Genomic DNA, 18,237 nt, shown 5'->3' with positions numbered 1-18,237 from the left:
TACTGAAGATCAGGATACAGGGAGAAACCACCATGTGCTCACAGCCTCTGTCCCCCGCAAGCCCACTACCCAGTGGGCGCTGGGACGAGCCTGGAGATGACAGATAACCTGAGTCTATATGACCCAGTTTCCATCTTCCACGGACTATGGTTCTTCTACCCCATCTCCAGTTTGGACACATTAGGAGCTTGAGACTGAAAATGAAGTTGATTCTGAGCTCAGAAGGTACAAAAAACAGCTGTGGACACAGGTTGTTCAAATAAAAATAAAATAGGAGTGAAAAGTAAGGAGAGGAAGCGATGCCACGAGGGACTGCTGTCTAGCAGGAACACCAGTCCTGGTCTTCCCAAATGCCAGTTCTAGTGGGGAGACACCCACCGACACAGCGAGGGCATCGGAGGGGGCGACAGACGCAACAGGAGAGCGGAAGCTGTGTGAGGAAGGAGACCCACTCCAATCTCACACAAGGCCCTGCCTCGCCTCGCCTCTTCTCTCCTGCTGCAGTCACAGGTCCAGGCCCCCTCAGCCCTCTGGCCTGGGGACTCCTAGGGAAGATGGGTGCGAGACAGAGGACAGGCCCGGGATGCCTGTTTTAACAGCTTGCCTCACATGTGACAATTCAGACCCAATCTTCCTAAGTGAAGACATTTTGTGTAGGTCTAGAGAGAAGGTTCTGGGCAGTGTGGCCTCCCTGCACCTGCCTCACTTTCAGCTCACATCTCAGCAGCGGGTATTGTTCCTAAACATCCATGGCTGCCTCGGGCTTGACACGACACTGGGCCGCTCCACCTCGCTGCATCCACAGCAGGGCAAGTGCCCCGTCAGCCCAATCCACTGCCAGTCGGCCTTCTCCCAAAGCCACCGGGGCCTCTGCCCAGGCTGAGTGGGGGCCGCTCCCTAGGGCGGGGACACAGTTAGAAGCACCTTGTCCTGGCTGTGGATGCAGCCACCCCCCTGCCCTGGAGAATGCGAAAAACAGGACCATTTGGTCAGGCAGGTGTTCTCCAGACTCTTGTGCAAAATAAATGGATGCAATAACAGGCCGGGGCAGCCTGACCTGGCCGGGTCCAAAGGCTGGTTCTGAAGGCTGCGCCAGGGGAGGCATAGAGGCTGAGGCGACATTCTAAACTGCAGACTTGGAGGTGCTGAGGAGAGGTGAGGAACTAACAGCACTAGCCTTGCAGCCTCAATTTCTCTGGACACTGAGACCTCTTAGCCCCCTTTCTTGGTCCAATTTAACTAAGACCTCTGTCCTGCCAGCAGAAATGCCAAGGAGCCGCGGGGCCTGGCATGCTCAGGGGCACTGGACCCACGTTTGGGCCAGCTGCCTCCTGCTCGGGCCTGACCTTTACAGAACCACTGGGTTTGCTGACCTCAGATAAGGACCCATCTCTGTTCCTACTGTGTTCGCTACCCCATCTTATCATAGATTACCTAACAATATTGCAAATAAAAAACCCTCGACTTTTTCCTCCCACCATCCCATGAAAGGCAAACAAACCCATTTCTTTGGGGGTTAAAAAGACTTTTTAAATACAACAGTATGAAAATATAACTTAAAAATATAAAAGTCAACAGCATACGGAAGACTTAAAAATCTATGTTTTGCCCATTAGTCCCATAGGAAATAAACACATACTCAAAAAACATGAACACTGTGACATCTCGTAAAACTGACTTTAGAAATCAAGAGTTATAAAAGCCATTTTGAGTAAGAAAGCACTGCGGTTCCAACTCCGTCAATGAGTGACTTTTAGCCCCAAACCTGTTATGTCTTCACTCCCCCCGCCCTGGGGAGCGGCTCTACCCAGTCTGTGTGCTCGCGAGCTTTTTCCTCATGGCCACCCAGCCAGACACCCGACAGGGCTTCGGGTCCCTCACAACACCATCGGGACGACGACAAAGGAAGAAAACGCCGGGCTTGCATATTTGGTCAGTGTTTGTAGTGCAACTGAGTGGGGACCTCCAACAGCCACGACCCGCTTGGCGCTGGCTCTTCCTCCCTCTCTCCAGTCACGGTCGCTGGGAGTGGGCAGAGCGCGAGGACAGAGGTAGAAGAGGAGGGAGAGAGGAGGGAAGGAAGGAGGCTGCAGAGCAGCCGGCCCGAGTCCTGACCCGCACAGGATGTGTCATACTGGCAGCCCAAAGCGGTGCTTCTTTTTCTTTGCAGGCCTCAAGGGCGTCAGTCTGCGGAGGTCCTCCTCCACGTCGGACTCCTCCATCTCGTCATCGGCCGAGATCAGGATCTGAGGCAGCGGAGAGGCATGGCCCTGGTCACGGCCAGCGGTGCCTCTTCCTCTGCCTGCCCCGGACCCCGGCACGGGGTGCCAGCCCCTCCAGGAGGCCTCAGTCTTGTATTTCTTTAGAAGAGCATGATGGGAGGCTCCTTTACAGAGGGGGATAAGCTGGCCCACCCCACACCCCTCCATGGGCTGCTGAAACCATGGCTGAGTCGACATGAGCACGCCGAGCGCCTCAGCCTGGATCACGAAGCCCTCGCCCATCGAGCTCAGACCTCTGCCTCCCCTGTCATTCTGGCCTATCCTCCAAATACCTGCTGCTCTGCTGTCACCCACATGACCACGCTACATGACCATGTCTGCTCCTTCCTGCGCAGCTGCTGCCTGTAACACTGACCCTCACCTCAAGTTCACGGAGCTCCTACAACACAACCAGCCCAGGCCAGCTGCCAGGGTTCCCCGTCCTGCCATCTCGTCCGCTTTCAGAACTCCCTCAGGAAGCCCAGGAGTGACACGGACTGCCCCAGGGTCCTCCCAGGGTTCTGCTAACGCCTCACCAGCAGACCTTGTGGTCATGCTGAGCTGTCCAGGCACCGCCTTCTCCTCACCCCTATGGCGGCCTCTCGGGGGAGACATGCTCTCGGCCATTTCTGAAGCCCCTTGCAGCGCCTGGGCAGCGCCGTGGGAGCTGAACAAGGGCTCTCACGGGGCAGCCTGCCCCGCCGGCAGCACAGAAGTGGCACGTGGGTGCCGCCAGCTGCCCGGGACACACAGCCTGGCCTCGCGCTCCTGTTGGTGACCAGGAGTCTCCCTCGGGCCCAAATCTTTAAGTTAGGAAACTTGAAAACAAGAGATCAGGACCCCTACATTTTAGAAGTTTCCAGCTGGCTCAGCCAACACTTCCCTCATTTATTAGTGGTCAGGGAGTCAAACATCTTGATGCTTAAAGGCCCATGGTCAGGCCCATGAGAGTCCTTGACAGCTTCCCTGGCACAAGGCAGTTCCTCCCTTTCCTGTCTTTCTCCACTGGTGTGAGGAACCCGGGGGGAAGCCACCCCGAGCAGGGGCTCCACCTTCCTGCCCTGGGAGGGCTCACGGGGCAGCAGGAAGGGGTCCAGGCGGAATGGGAACTGTCTCCCCCCCCCGCCCTGGCTGACGTGAGACCCCTCAGGTCAGTAGCACGAGCTCAGCCCTACCTCCGACTCGGACTCCTCGTGGGATGCGGCCCTCCGGTAGCGGACCTTGCTCCCATTCCTCGAGTCCTGGTTGGCTCCCCTTTCTTCCAGTTTAGCTTTCGTCCTCCCCTTTCTCATGAGGAAATTGTCCACTACCCAGAACATCAAAGCCTGTAGGGAGGAAAAGTACAGATTACTCGGGATAAGCCATGTGTGAAAGCAAAGCAGGGCAGCCCCACATCCCCATCCTTCCCACCCACTCCAGATTACAGCACCTGAACCAGGGAAAGGAATACCTTATCCAGCCCGCTGCTGTCGCTCAGAAGCTTAAAGAGAGATTCTGAATCTCTATCTCCTCTGCTTTCTCATCAGAGAAAACCCTGCCCTCTTTACCCCCAGGGTGACTGAGGTGGTAACTGATGAGGCAGCCTGCCTCGGGCCTGGCCAGCACACTCGGTCACATCTGTCAGGTTCCTTTATGATTTCTTCTCATATCTACTGCTAGCCGGTGTGCTTGTGAGTTTCTCTTGAAACTCTGTGGTGAGAATAGCTGACCTAATGATGCTGACCGAGAAGTTGCTGTCACACAGGGTGGGAACCTCGGCGGGAGGCCACCGGGCAGGGAGGGGAGGACGAAGTCCCTAGGACCCTCCTCCTTGCACAGAGGCCCTGGGGCAGGGATCTGCCTGGCGAGGCAGCCATCCCACCGAGCCATTTCCAGGTCGGGTAGGGCTGGGGAGATGACAAATGCTCACTCAGTGGGACCTGAGAGCTGCCGGCTGTTGGGACACCAGAAGGCAGGGCGCAAACTGGGGTAAAAACATGCAACATGGCACTGACATTGACGAAGAAGGGGACGATCAGCATGACGATGGCCAGCTTCAGGTCTGGGTTTTCAATGGGATTCAACAGGGCCACCTGCAAAGAGAAGCAGACTCCATGAGGTGGGGGGAGGCCACAGAGAAAGTGCTTGGAAGGAGGGGCCCTGGGAGAGGACTTAGGTTAGACATTCACCACAGCACCTCACACCCAGGGCTGCACAGTCCCCAGGTTTGAACGCTGATGAGGGCCCTCCTGGAGACCATCGGAGCAGTTAGTGCTCCCTGTGGTGTGGGCATGGGCAGTGAGGTCACTACAGATATCACCACTGAGGTGCCAGACCACTCTCTAACCAAAATCCTGCACCCCAGCCACTTCCTGGGCAATAGCTCTATAATGCCTTGATTTACTTTCTTAAAAAATAAAACTCAGCCACAAATGAAGCCAAAGGATGGCAAAGCCATTTGTTTCCAAAGGCTCTTTGGCTGGTTTCACATGGGCATATGGAGGAAGTAGGCAGTGAAGGTGTATCTACACTGGGCCGGGGCCAGAGGGCAGAGGGCAGGGACAAGGGACCCTGGAACAATGTGTGACCAGCTGCTGCCTCTGGCACCCAAAGGCTCAGTTAACCTTGGCCAGGAGATATGTGTGAAGAAGGCATTTGCAGATGTAAAGAACACCTGCCTGACATTCAGTGTTGCAAGGACTGAAGACTACTATTGGACAGGACTGTATTTTCACTAGATTTACATATGTATCCCATTGGCTTACTCTGGAGCAGATGTTTGTGTCACTGAAGTGGATGATGCTATGTAAAAAAACTGACTTGTTACTGCTCTTGTTAGGTAGCCGGCAGCTGCCACATCAGACCAAATTAAGGGTCTATTTATGGAGCTAAAAACAAAAAGACAAACCACAAATTTGATTTTCCAATAGGGCTGGTGTGGCAAGGGGAAGGAGTACTGACTGTCTTAGTGTCTCAGAGAGCTAATGAAGAGGCAAGAGGCAAACCTTTTTCCACTGAAGTATTAGGATGATGATGAAGATGACAGCTTTTTCAAAAATCATGATCACGATGTACAGTGCACACTGGCCGACCCAGGCTCCGCACTGCAGAGGGTCTCCTGCAGGGAGAGTGGGTGCTTGGTCACGGCAGCTCAGAGTGGGATCCAGGCTGGTGACGCCCCGCCCCACTCCCCACAGCGCCCCGGGAGCCCTCACAGCCCTGCCCCATGCCGGAACCCCGACTCTAAAGCTACTTAATAAACCCCCAAAAGCACCAAGAATCACTTCTTCCCGGACCGACAAATATGGGTGTTTTAAACAAAGCCAGAGAATTCCTAATTTGGAGATACCAGAGTGTCTTTTCTTTCAAGAGATTCTAAGACATAATTAAAACACACTAAAGTTAGTAAGTGCCTGTTGCTGGAGCTCAGAAGCTGGTTCTTTTCGTCCGCTGGCAGCAGAAACTGTGTTAAGCAAGATTGCTATTATTACCCACTGTTGATTTTTCCAGTCACTGTGGTGCTGCATCCCCCCGCCCCTCCCCCCCGCCACCATGAGCGGCCAACATTTTTGAATTATGAAGGCAGCAAACAATCTCCTTGTTCATCTCCCACCCCTTTTCCCTACTCCCCTGCGGCTTCAGCCCTAAAAGCAGAAATGTGTCTCTGGAGGAATTCAGATTGTATCTGGGATGGGGCACCCAAAATACCTTGGACTGGGAAAGAGGACGTCCTCAAGGTCAGGAGAGATGGGCTGTGCCGTGGGGCTGACCAAGAGCCACCTGAGGTCCCACCAGTCACTCTGCTTGGGAAGTGAAGGAATCCACCAGTCCACAATAGGGGACACTCAGGCCCAGATGTGCCTCCAGATGTTTCAAAAGGGACTAGAAGGGTGGAGGACCAGCCCATTCAGGGAGAGATCTACTTCCTCAGTGACAGGCAGGACCCACAGGATGGGCCTCTGAGGAGCAACACACGCCTCCCCAGTGGGAGACCCAGGGGAGAGGAAGGGTGGGGGAGCCTGCTGGCCAGAGGAGAGGCTGGAGAGTAACATTTCGGGGCAGGCAAAGGCCCCGATCCAGGCTGAGGAAAGAATCTGGCCCAGAGAGAAATCTCCAGCTTCTCATTTGATTCTATCGTTTTCATGGCAATCCCTGTGCCAGCACCCGCGCGGGAGGCCTGCAGCCTGCCGAGCCTGCTCACTGCACCCAGTGGAGGCGCAGGGAATGACACACCAGGCCATTCCCTTTTCTGGAAAACCCTGGGAGAAGCGTGCAGAAAGCACGCAGAAGACATAACTGCCTCTTCTGAGGTCATCCTATCTACCTCCTCTTCTGGGAGACAACACGTGTGAGCCAAACCATCATTTCAGAAGCACAATCTCTCCCAGCTAGATCTTCAGGGGAGTTTTGTAGTTCAGTAGACTACCTTTACGGAGAAAAGTTCTCAAAAACAACAGGTCAAAATATTTGTTAAAAACCGTTAAGTAAGACTGGGGACAGCCAGACAGAAAGCACTGGTAGGAAATATCTGAGTGGGGACGAGGGTGTTTAAGAGTCAACAGAACAAGTGGCAACACTCACTCAATATCTCAGAAACCGACTTGCTCAGAGTGTTTACTCCCTTTGCTCTTCAGTTTTAAGTGACTGACAAGAGGGACTGTTTTCTCATCTGCCTCCCGCCCCTCACGCTGCTCTGAGTTTCAAGCCACAACTTAGCTGCAGCTGCCTCTTTTTCACTTAGATGCTTTAATAAGAAAGTGAAAAAAACATGGAGAAAAAAGAAAAAATCAAGTGTAACCCCACTCTCACATCATTTCCTCCTGCGCATCATGAGCCCACGTGCTGGTTTTTCTGATTTCTGTTCCATTTGAGAGTCTTATGTTCCCTGTGGTCTCATCCTTTAAGGACAAACAAGCCAGGCATTCTTGCTGTGTCATGCTTTTTACCACACTGCACACCCTCAGGTACATGGGATGCTTTGCTTTGTTGAATTATTTCCTCAGGATCAATTACAGGAAAGGGGCCAAGAGGAGGGACCACATCTGTATCTAGAGAGGTCTTGGAAGGGAGCGTTAGGGCAGGACGGGCGGCCAAGGCCACAAACCACTGGTGCCCGTGGGACACAGACCTTGTTTTCAGGGCTCCTGCATGGGGAAGAGCAGCCCAGTCACCAAACTGCAGACACCACATATCGCCGGATCCTGTCAGCCCTCAGGGCTGTGCAGCATTCCCCAAGCCCCATGTTCTTGTTAGCAAGTGCACCTTCTCTTCCAGGGACCATGGAAGCACCTAGAAAACATGCCCCTCTTCTTCATTTACTGAGAAGAGAGCTGTGGGGTCCACATGGAACGACTGCCTCAAGCGGACGGCTGGTTGACAGGTGTGGCAGGTAGAATAATGGCCCCACGGAGACAGCCACATGTTAGTCCCCAGAACCTGTGAACATGCCAGGTAACGTGGCGGAAGGGAATTAAGGCTACAAATGGAATTGCTAGTCTGCCGACTCTAAGACAGCTAAGGGCACTTCAGAGTAAAGGGAGGTGGCAGAAGGTCAGAGTGATCGGATATGAGAGGAACTCAACCTGTTGTTGCTGGCTCTGAAGGAGAAGGAAGGGGCCCCCAGCCAAGGACTGAGGCTGGGAAAGGCCAGGAAATGGTTCTGCTCTTAGAGACTCCAGAAAGAACCAGTTCTGCTGACACCAGGATTTCAATCCATGAGACCCATGTCTGACTTCTGAATTACAGAACTATAAGATAACAAGTTTGTGCTGTTTTAAGCCACTAACTTTGTGATAATCTGTTATAAGAGCAACAGAAACAAAAGAAATTGGCAGAAATAGGAATCAGGTGACTGAGGACACACACTATCCTCCTGCACCCGGGGTGGAAGGATTCGAGACGGTCCGTGATCAAGTGCTTCCTCTGGAGACACCCTGGTGTGATGACTCGGATTCCCAAAGGCAGCAGTGGTGGCCCAAGGGCAGGGGCCAAACAGGTGAGAGGAGGGTGGCATGGAAATAGATTCAAACACTCACTGCCTTCTTACTTCCAATCTACTCTTGGAGATGCAGAAAAAATACACTGGAACAGGTGGAACCATAATGCCTGGTGTATCAGGACCAGACCCGATCTCCGCTCCCGGGTCACTGAGTGGCTCGCGACTGGCTCTGGTGGACTTCCTGGGCACTGGTAAGTTGAGAGCGCTGCCTTCCAGAAGGATCTTAACAGCAAGGCAGTAGTTATGAGCACTGTTCTTGGAGGTGATGGGAGGCTTAGGAACCCAGGGTGGCAGGCGCGAGCCACTCTCCCTTCCCTCCCCTCCTCCATGCACTGGCAGGGGGAGCTTCCTGTGTCACTCAACCCCTCAGGGTGCCTATCCTATGACTGAGGATGCTGCTGCTTTGGTCCATGTGCGCTGTGTCCATTTCCATCCTCCAAGCTGAGAAGTCCATGACTCAGGGCTCCTCAGAAGCCTTTCCTGGAGCCACAGGAGCACACGTGTGTGTTGGACACTATCTTAGGTCAGTGACTCACCAGGCATCAGGTAACGAGGCTAAGAAAAGCCCTCCCCTGAGCTCACCTCCCCTCACTGGAGACAGTTACTAAGGTTTCTAGAAATACCCCAGGCACTCATCACAGCCTGCTCCACGAACCGGCTCCCCCTTTGAAATGTCAGTCTCTAGTAAGTGTTGAGTCATGTAGGAGTGAGCAGCCCTCGGGCCCAGGAAAGGAGAGGAGGACCCAGAATTCCACCTGTATTCCCTCCCTCTTGAGCTGTGTGCACCTTTCACGGCGAAGGTTCCACATATGCTGTTCCCACCGAGAACAGGAGCTCCTTCCTCCAGGCAGCAGAGCCAGGTGGAGGGAGCTGCTGTCTCCTGACCCTGAGTCACCAGGGTCCTGACTCACCAGGCTGTGGCAGAGCCCGGAGAAGGCACTCTCGCCCACAGCCCTGTGGAGGCCGTTCTTCTGGGAGTGCAGAGTAAACGGCATTTGTGCTCAGGACCAGCACGGGCCGCCTCCTACCCAAGCTGAGTCCCACGCGGTCTGACAAGATGCAAGGGGCTCAAAGCGGGGCCAGCATCCGTAAGTCACCTGTGTTAAGTCGCATCTCTGCGAGTGAGGATGGAACTGGTGTCCTTGGTGACTATACATGTCAGATGCCGGTGGGGAGGCCAGCCCACAGTTAGGAAGTAGCAAGGTGACGGGCCCAGGGGGATGGACCTTCAGTCCTGAAGTTTTGAGCCCCATAATAAAGTGGCCCAAGGAGAGAACAAACAGAAAGAGGGGCAGCTCCCTACTGAGCACCTCCAAACAAAGAGCCACCCCCATGTCTAAGGAGGTGGCAGCTTGGCCCAGTGCGGTGGCCTCATGGCTCTATAGGTGGGCCGCCAGTGCCCTCTGGTGGAAGAGGCCAGCGCTGTCCCCCTCTCTGCATTTAGTGTGTCTCCTGCTACAAGGCTGAAGCCAAGCAGTGAAGTAAGCACCCACATGCCCCAACGCGGGGCACTCTGACACTGGCGGGAAAATGGCACTCGGGACCCAGAACAAGTCCCTCCACCACGGAAGAGACAGCCACCAGCTCCTGAATCTTCTTTGAATCCACTGGCCTGGAGGGCTACACAGGGCAAGGAGCCCCTCTAGGAATCCCCCCCATACCCCCGCCAGTGTCCATGATACGTTACCATATTCGCCAAAACGCAGGGACTCCCACTGCTGCCACTCCACCAGGACGCTGACGGCACGCACCCCCAGGTAGATGAGCAGCATGCCCACGGTGGCGTCCAGGAGGAAGTTGATGAGATACCTGTAAGGAGAGGGCACAGTGGCACTGTCAGGGAGCCAGAGCCGGAGTCGGCCCTGTGTGCTGACCAGGGCCAGTATCAGGGCTGACGGCCCAGCACTCTGCCTGGCCTTGCTCCGGGGGCTGGGGGCAGAGAGCCTTCGATGTGCCTGAGCAGGCCACAGTACTCTCCTCTGGGAGCCCTGGGGAAGTGCCCTGTGCAGTGTGCGGCCACTCTTCAGGGGCTGGACAGCTCAAGGGAGGGGTGGAGGAGACAGAGAAACTTGAAAGACCGCAAGTGCTTCTGCCAAAACAAAGACTCGACATAAGACAGAATGGAAACAGTCAAGGAAGTCAACAGGAAAACAGAACTTAATAAAAAGACCTGCTCCCTGACTGTCCACTCCCTGACAGTCCAGCCCACCCAAGGCCCCCAGTCAGTGCCACTCACCAGGAAGCTCAGAAATGGCCCTGTGGGGGGGGGGGGGGAGGAGTGGGGGCGTTTCTCAGATCAAAGAAGAGAGGGCCGCACAGCCTCACTCACCATGGAGACAAGTGCAAGTCAGGATTTCTAAGGAGCGAGCTTTACTTCCCATGGAAAAGGCCAGATGATGGAGAGGGGAGGCGAGAGGCAGAAGACCAGGCCCACCTTGACCACTTTCTCGTCATGTCTGTTTCCACCTGTCTGACCTCACCAAGGAAAGGCCCCTTGCCCTCTGGCCCTCTCCTGAGGGCCCTGCACCAAGATCTCTCCGGGCACTGGCCACAGGCCCCAGCTCTGCAGACAGACCGCAGGAGACAAGCAGTCACCGACTGGGTCAGCTCTACCCTCTCAGATGCCACATGGCTCAGAACCCCCAGAGAAGCTCTGGACGCCACAGACCACCTGCGGTGTTTTCGAGTTGCTGAGGCTTGAGGCATTTTATGCAGATGCAGCCCCCACCCCAAGGCCCAGGCTTTGGTGACATGCATAGCCCTCTGACACCAGAGTGTGCCCACTCTGCTCAGTTTGGTCAGGGCCCTGGAGTTGGCCAGGAAACCAGAGGGAGGGGCGGCATTGTTTCCCGCCTGCCCTTCCTCTTAAAAATCACAAGGGGTCACTCTCAGACCAGAGATGGAAGAAACAGCAACTGCTTCCAAGACAATTTCTCCACATTCACAGCCCCAGGCTAAGCTGCTCTTAGATGTTCATATCTAATTGGCTTCAAGTGGTTCTCACATCTGAGACCCATCCTGAAAATAGTGAGAACACCTACTGCACATTGCAGGCATACCTCAATTTATTGTGCTTCACAGAGAATACATTTTTTACAAACTGAAGGCAACACCCTCCACCAGCAAGATTACCCCTCGCTTTATTGTGATACTCACTTTATTGCGGGGGCCTGGAACCGAACCTGCAGTATCTGAGATGTGCCTGTATGTGTGTTAGTTCACTCGTTCCCTCACAAAGTATTTATTTGAGGCCTTTGGATAAAGACAGAAACCTCTATACTCTGAACCCAACACAGGTGAGGTGCCATGGCAGTCAGTGTCGTGTGGGGCCAGGAGCCAGACTGGCTGGGTTCAAATCCTAGCTCCCTCACTCTTTCCTGTGAGCTATAAAATCACTCTGTGCCTCAGTCCCCCAACTGTAAATGAGGATAATCAAAGTATCGATACTGCAGGGCTGTTACGAGGATCAAATGAGTCACTATATAGCGACAGTACCTGCCACACAGTAAGTAAGCTCTAGACAGAGGTGTGCATAGACAAAAGCCCCTCAGAGGCACTGAACCCTGATGTCAGAAAGGCTCAACTCCCACCCAAAGCAGCATCCCCAACGCAGGGGACCCCTAAAGCCACAGGAAGCAGCTCATCCCTCTGTTTCTCCTCTTCCTGAGCTGAAACTGGCTCCCCTTCTAGGTCTGCAGACTCCCAAGATGCCCCAGGTCTAGCCCAACCCTTACTCCGCCCGTGAAAAGTCACAGGACAAAGTGAAGGTGGGCCTGGTGTAAACCCCAGGGCAGCACTCGGTCTTCCTCAAGGCCCAGGCTTTGCTGAGCACAGTCCTCTGACACCAGGGGGCACACACTCTGCTGAGGGATCAGGGCCCTGGAGAGGTGAGAAGACCAGAGGGCAGGCACCTCTCATTCCTCAAGCAATGCCTGCTCTGCCTTCTAGTCTCCCACCCAGCAACTCCTCAATGACTGCTGGAGCTTTCGTGTCTTTCCCAAGTTTTAACGACAATATCCTCCAACTGAGCTATTCATATCTTCACTGGTAAGTGCCCCTATGGTTTCAATGGCACTATACTCATCATCTGATGAAAGCTCTGATCCTGGTAGGACAGAGGAGGAAACTGAGGCTCAAAGGAAGTTAAGCCACCCTCCTGCAGTCTGGCCTCTCAGTCAAATGCTCTTTTCATCACCTCAAGGCCTATCTAGGATCCTTTTCCTGCAGGTCACGCACTCAAGGTCTGTCAACAGCTCCTTCTCCACCCTGGCTGTGGTTCAGTTTGTCAGTGTCCTGCTTAAAGCCGATTCATCTTCTTTTTGTTGATGCAAGGGGGAGTGATGTGGCCACGGCTACACCAGGAGTTAGGTTTTCTGGCCCCAGTACCTCTAGGACACAGAGCTGGCTCTCAGACTATGTCCACCAATGACATGAGGATGACTCACCAGAGGATGGCATGGGCTTGCTGCTGGGCTCAAGGACCAGAAGGATAGGGCCCTTTCCTAACCAACTCCCCTGGAGGATGATCACCCTTCCAGTCCCCAGCTTTGGGACGACACCCAAACATCCAAACAGATCACAACCTTACCCAGGTCTTACTAAATCTCAAAACTGCACACTGTCACCAAAAAAGCAGCTTAAAAGAATCTTCTAGGCCAAATGATCTTAAACAAATAAGAAACCTCTTGGCAAGACTCACCAGACTTCCACCCTCCTCTCCCATAGAGACAGGGCAGGACTGGAGTGCATTCCAGGCAGAGGGCAGCTGGCAAATGCACAGAGGCAGGAGACAGCTGGCAGGGTTGAGAGCCACCAGGAGTCGCTCTACCATGGCTGAAGCACCAAGTTTGAGCCAGGAAAGTAGTAGATGGAGTCAGGATAAGGCAGATGAGCCTCCCTTTCCACTCCATCTGCTAAGTGAGAGAGGTGCTGTCAGCAAGGAGGACAGCGTATGATGGCCCAATGGGGGTTTCAGGCAGATTGCTCTGGGGCTGTGTAGAAGGCACACTGCACTGACAAGGTGGAACAATCCATGCTCTTTGGGTCAAGAAGTCAAAGACGTGTTCAACAGTGGCTTTGAACCTGAGTGGCTGACATCACAGAGAAGCCCCGTGTGTGTCCTGTCCCAGCACAGAGACACTCCTTCAGGGCATCATGCTGCCCAGCCAGGAAGCTGGGAGACATAAGGGTACCAGAAAGCCAAGAAACAGAACTTAGATTGATCGGCAGAACTCAGATCTCCTGGAGGAGCAGAGGACAAAGCAAGCTGCCCCTCCCTGAGCGAGAGGAAACATGGCTGGCAGCAGAAAGACATTTTTAGTCATGGGACAGGTGATGTTTGTACTCAAATATGACCACTTACAGTGAACAAGGGTCCTCTTCGGTGAGATCCGCTAGGTACACATTGGCAAAGTGGATGAACAGCATTCCTATGGCTTGTTTGGAAGTGTCTAGAAACCTGTACAAAATAGGATTGGCACTTGTGATCATACCGACAATAGAGTAGTAACCAATCTGGGGAAAATGCTAAGTCTGAAGCAGGAAAAAAGCCACTGGAAGACCCCAACTTCCCATTACCAATCACCTCCTCCTGGGCCATCAGTACTAACCTAGGCTTGGTGATTCAGCTACTTTTCAAAACCCTCAATAACACTGCACTCAAATCCCTAAAAGGCCACTGATTAATAACATACAGGGTAAGCGAAAGAAGGTTTATAGTTGTTCACATGAAAAATAATACAATAATTAATAAATAGTAATACAAGAATAAACTGTTTCCCATACTCACAACTGTAAACCTATTTTTGCTCCACCCTGTATATTAAACACATTCAACACATTTCAAATATGTTTTTACTTTTTCATTTTCTGTTACTTTAAAATGAAATGTTTGATACCAGCTTTGTGATGAAGTGCAAGGTGCCTCTAGTTTAAGGAGCTCCCCCTCGACCCCACTAGCACTGAGCTAAGTGCTGTGCAGGGCTAAGCAGCCCCGCCCAAGTCCAGGTCTGCCGCTGAAGCCCTGAGCCACCATTAGCTGCTGCCGGGGAACAACAGACAGGGTCAGGGGTGGGCAGGCCTTTTCTGTAAAGGGTCGGAGAATAAATATTGCAGGCTTTGTGGGCTGTTGTTCTCTGCAGCAATTACTCAACACTGTCACTGTAGCCTAAAAGTAGCTGTAGTCACTACCATTCCTATAAGACTTTATTTATGAAAACAGACAGTGAGCTAGAATGGGTCTGCAGGCTATTGTTTGCCGATCCCCGGGCTAGGTAACTGTCTCCTTGCAAGGGACTTCTTTTTTTGGAGTTTTGTCTATAGAAGCTATGTCTGAAGCTTTAATGCCATTTTTATGGAGGGAAAACTGTCACCACAGGGTCAACCTAGGACCAAGAAAGACTAGCTTTGGGGAGAGGAGCATTTATGTGGTGCATATGACTTATCTCCAAAGTTAGATTATTTTTTGCTCATACATATAGACTATAGAACCTGAGGGCTTAACATAATATAACAGGGAGCCATAACTACGGAGCCTGCAGCACAGACCCATACTTCTGTGCTATCTCCCACCTTCTGAAATCAGACAAGAGGAGAGAACAAAGGCAGGGCTCAACATGTATCTGAGAAATGGAAATGCTTTCATATCATACGTAGTTCCTAATGGTTAATTCATTAAGGGAGTCCAACACTTCGTTATGTATAATTGCTCACATTCCATCCCCTCCCTCCCCCAAACCATCAAAACCATTCTAGGAATGAGCTAATATTTAAATACCTACCATATCCTCCACGGACGTCTTTCATGCTTTGGTTCTCGGAAGCGTTTGACTGAAAGAAAAGATGGACATTCAGTAGCTTTCCACAGCGATAACAAAGCAAAATGCGCACACAGTGCCTACACTGTCAGGTTAAGGTACTTGCTCCATCAGCCGTGAAGGTCACAGGGGCCTGTATTGCTGCTGACTGGGACAGACTCTGCAGGACTGGGCACTTAGGAAGAATGACTCCTCAGTGTGCGGAAAATTGTATTTTCTTATTTTTTTGTGACAAGGCTCTTGGGAAACAACAAAGAGGGACGCAGTTACTGCTGACTTCAGGATATGCTCTACCCAACGACATATCCAGCCATCCACCCAAAGGTTCACTGCGTGCCACTCCCAGCCAGCCACTGCGGAGACATAGGCAAAGGCCATGGCTTGGCAGGAGGGCAGGCACATAACCAATGTGTGGCAAGTGCTAGGGAAGAGGCAAGTTCGGGGCAACGTGAGAGCTCGAGGGAAGGCTGACCAGCCTGCCTGCGTGGAAGAAGGGTGCAGGTGGGAGAGGCGGCGCTGGTGGGAGGGGAAGGTCCTGAAGGCTGGGCTGGAGTTGAGCAAATGGATCAGGGAGGGGAGAGAGCTACGTTCTGGACAGAGCACACACCATGAGCTCATAGGTACAGGGACGTAATGTGGCAGAGTGTGTGTGTGGCATAATTTGATTTGGGTTTGATATAGCAGGTAACAAGGGAGACAAATGAGCAGGGGCCACATGAGGGAGGGTCTTAAGGCCAGGCTAAGGAGTCTGGACTGAATTCTGTAGGAGAAAAAAAAAAAGACAGGAAAGATGCTAAGCAAAGTCAAAGACACGGTGGGAATTGTGTTTTGGAAAAGTGGCTCTGAATTGGATAGATTCAGAATTGGGTTCCTGGGGGTGGAGAGGGCTGAGGAAGGACACTGGCTGTGTCAAAGACCAGACAGTGGACTCCCAGCTACAGAACAGCCAGCAGGGGTGGGTGATCACTCAGCAACAGCCTGACCCCTTCACTTGGGTCTACAGACACGACCGTTTGAACAGAGGAAACCAAAGGTGTCTGAGTGCCCTGTCCTCCACTGAAACTCCAGGCAGACTATTTCCGCAGGATTCTATCTACTGAAACAAACACGAAGAGTGTGCACGTGTGATGTCCCACACACAAGTATAGGGAAGAAGCAGATATGGATGTAAGCCCATGGGGGAAGCGAGCTCGTGGAGGATGCAGGTCCATGGAGGATGCGAGCCCGTGGAGGATGCGAGCCCACAGGGGATGCGAGCCCGTGGAGGATGCGAGCCCACAGGGGATGCGAGCCCGTGGAGGATGCGAGCCCACAGGGGATGCGAGCCCGTGGAGGATGCAGGTCCATGGAGGATGCGAGCCCGTGGAGGATGCGAGCCCGTGGAGGATGCGAGCCTGTGGAGGATGTGAGCCCGTGGGGGATGCGAGCCCACAGAGGATGCGAGCCCGTGGAGGATGTGAGCCCGTGGAGGATGTGAGCCCGTGGAGGATGCAGGTCCATGGAGGATGCGAGCCCGTGGAGGATGCGAGCCCGTGGAGGATGCGAGCCCGTGGAGGATGCGAGCCCACGGGGGATGCAGGTCCATGGAGGATGCGAGCCCGTGGAGGATGCGAGCCCACAGAGGATGCGAGCCCGTGGAGGATGCGAGCCCGTGGAGGATGCGAGCCCACAGGGGATGCGAGCCCGTGGAGGATGCGAGCCCGTGGAGGATGTGAGCCCGTGGAGGATGTGAGCCCGTGGAGGATGCGAGCCCGTGGAGGATGTGAGCCCGTGGAGGATGCGAGCCCGTGGAGGATGCGAGCCCACAGGGGATGCGAGCCCGTGGAGGATGCGAGCCCGTGGAGGATGTGAGCCCGTGGAGGATGTGAGCCCGTGGAGGATGCGAGCCCGTGGAGGATGTGAGCCCGTGGAGGATGCGAGCCCGTGGAGGATGCGAGCCCATGAGGATGTGAGCCCGTGGAGGATGCGAGCCCATGAGGATGTGAGCCCGTGGAGGATGCAGGTCCATGGAGGATGCGAGCCCGTGGAGGATGCGAGCCCGTGGAGGATGCGAGCCCGTGGAGGATGCGAGCCCGTGGAGGATGCGAGCCCGTGGAGGATGCGAGCCCATGAGGATGTGAGCCCGTGGAGGATGCGAGCCCGTGGAGGATTCGAGCCCGTGGAGGATGCGAGCCCACAGAGGATGCAAGTCGATGGAGGATGCGAGCTCGTGGGGGATCAGAGCCCATGTAGGATGCGAGTCCACGGGGGATGCAAGTCCACGGGGGATGCGAGCCCACGGGGGATGCGAGCCCGTGGAGGATGCGAGCCCACGGGGGATGCAAGTCCACAGGGGATGCGAGCCCGTGGAGAATGCGAGCCCACGGGGGATGCAGGTCCATGTGGGATGCGAGCCCATGGGGGATGCAAGTCCACGGGGGATGCAAGTCCACAGGGGATGCGAGCCCACGGGGGATGCGAGTCCACGGGGGATGCGAGCCCGTGTAGGATGCGAGCCCGTGTAGGATGCGAGCCCACGGGGGATGCAAGTCCACAGAGGATGTGAGCCCACGGAGGATGCGAGCCCACGTAGGATGCGAGCCCGTGTAGGATGCGAGCCCAGGGGGGATGCAAGTCCACAGAGGATGTGAGCCCACGGAGGATGCGAGCCCACGTAGGATGCGAGCCCATGGGGGATGCGAGCCCATGGGGGATGCAAGTCCATGGAGGATGCGAGCCCATGGGGGATGCGAGCCCATGGGGGATGCGAGCCCATGGGGGATGCCGAGTTACCACTGGCAGCAGGCAAGAATCAACTCTGGCAGAGCCCTAAGCTACCGAAGAGGGTGCGGGGAGGAGGGACATAGGGAGGGAGAAAACGGCACCCAATCAATTAACCTGACTTCTCTAAATGAATACCGGCAATCTGCAGTATGCAAAGCAAGGACTGTCTGTACACAGAAATGACATAAGTCTGGTGTTTAGAGAGACATTTTGATAGAGAACAAAAGCAGGTGGAATTGTAAGGTGGTCTGCCATTCTGCTGACACATCACTCATGCAGAACACCAACAATGCTAAAGAAACGGCTCGCGCAAATGCCTTCTGAGGCAGGAGGCCTCCTTCCCACAAGCACCCTCGTTTCACCAATGGGCGGGGCTCAGCAAGGAGTTGCACAGGAGACTGGGCCAGGACTAAGCAATTTG

General features: G+C 54.0%; 1 protein-coding gene across 1 annotated transcript in view; it reads right to left on the bottom strand.

Moving 5' to 3' along the window:
* Positions 1 to 18,237, bottom strand: part of LOC308252026 (store-operated calcium entry regulator STIMATE) — a 46,669-nt gene that overhangs the window by 4,615 nt on the left and 23,817 nt on the right. The window contains exons 2-8 of the mRNA XM_080675891.1: positions 15,018 to 15,066; positions 13,601 to 13,696; positions 9,926 to 10,047; positions 5,246 to 5,358; positions 4,256 to 4,333; positions 3,437 to 3,586; positions 2,136 to 2,246 (exon numbers count right to left, since the gene is read on the bottom strand). Coding sequence (XP_080532017.1) covers positions 2,136 to 2,246; positions 3,437 to 3,586; positions 4,256 to 4,333; positions 5,246 to 5,358; positions 9,926 to 10,047; positions 13,601 to 13,696; positions 15,018 to 15,066 — 719 coding nt within the window. The remainder of the gene's footprint in view (positions 1 to 2,135; positions 2,247 to 3,436; positions 3,587 to 4,255; positions 4,334 to 5,245; positions 5,359 to 9,925; positions 10,048 to 13,600; positions 13,697 to 15,017; positions 15,067 to 18,237) is intronic.

Source organism: Plecotus auritus (genome assembly GCF_963455305.1).
Source record: "Plecotus auritus genome assembly, chromosome: 6".
Lineage (NCBI taxonomy): Eukaryota > Metazoa > Chordata > Mammalia > Chiroptera > Vespertilionidae > Plecotus > Plecotus auritus.
This window is presented reverse-complemented; position numbering and strand designations above follow the sequence as displayed.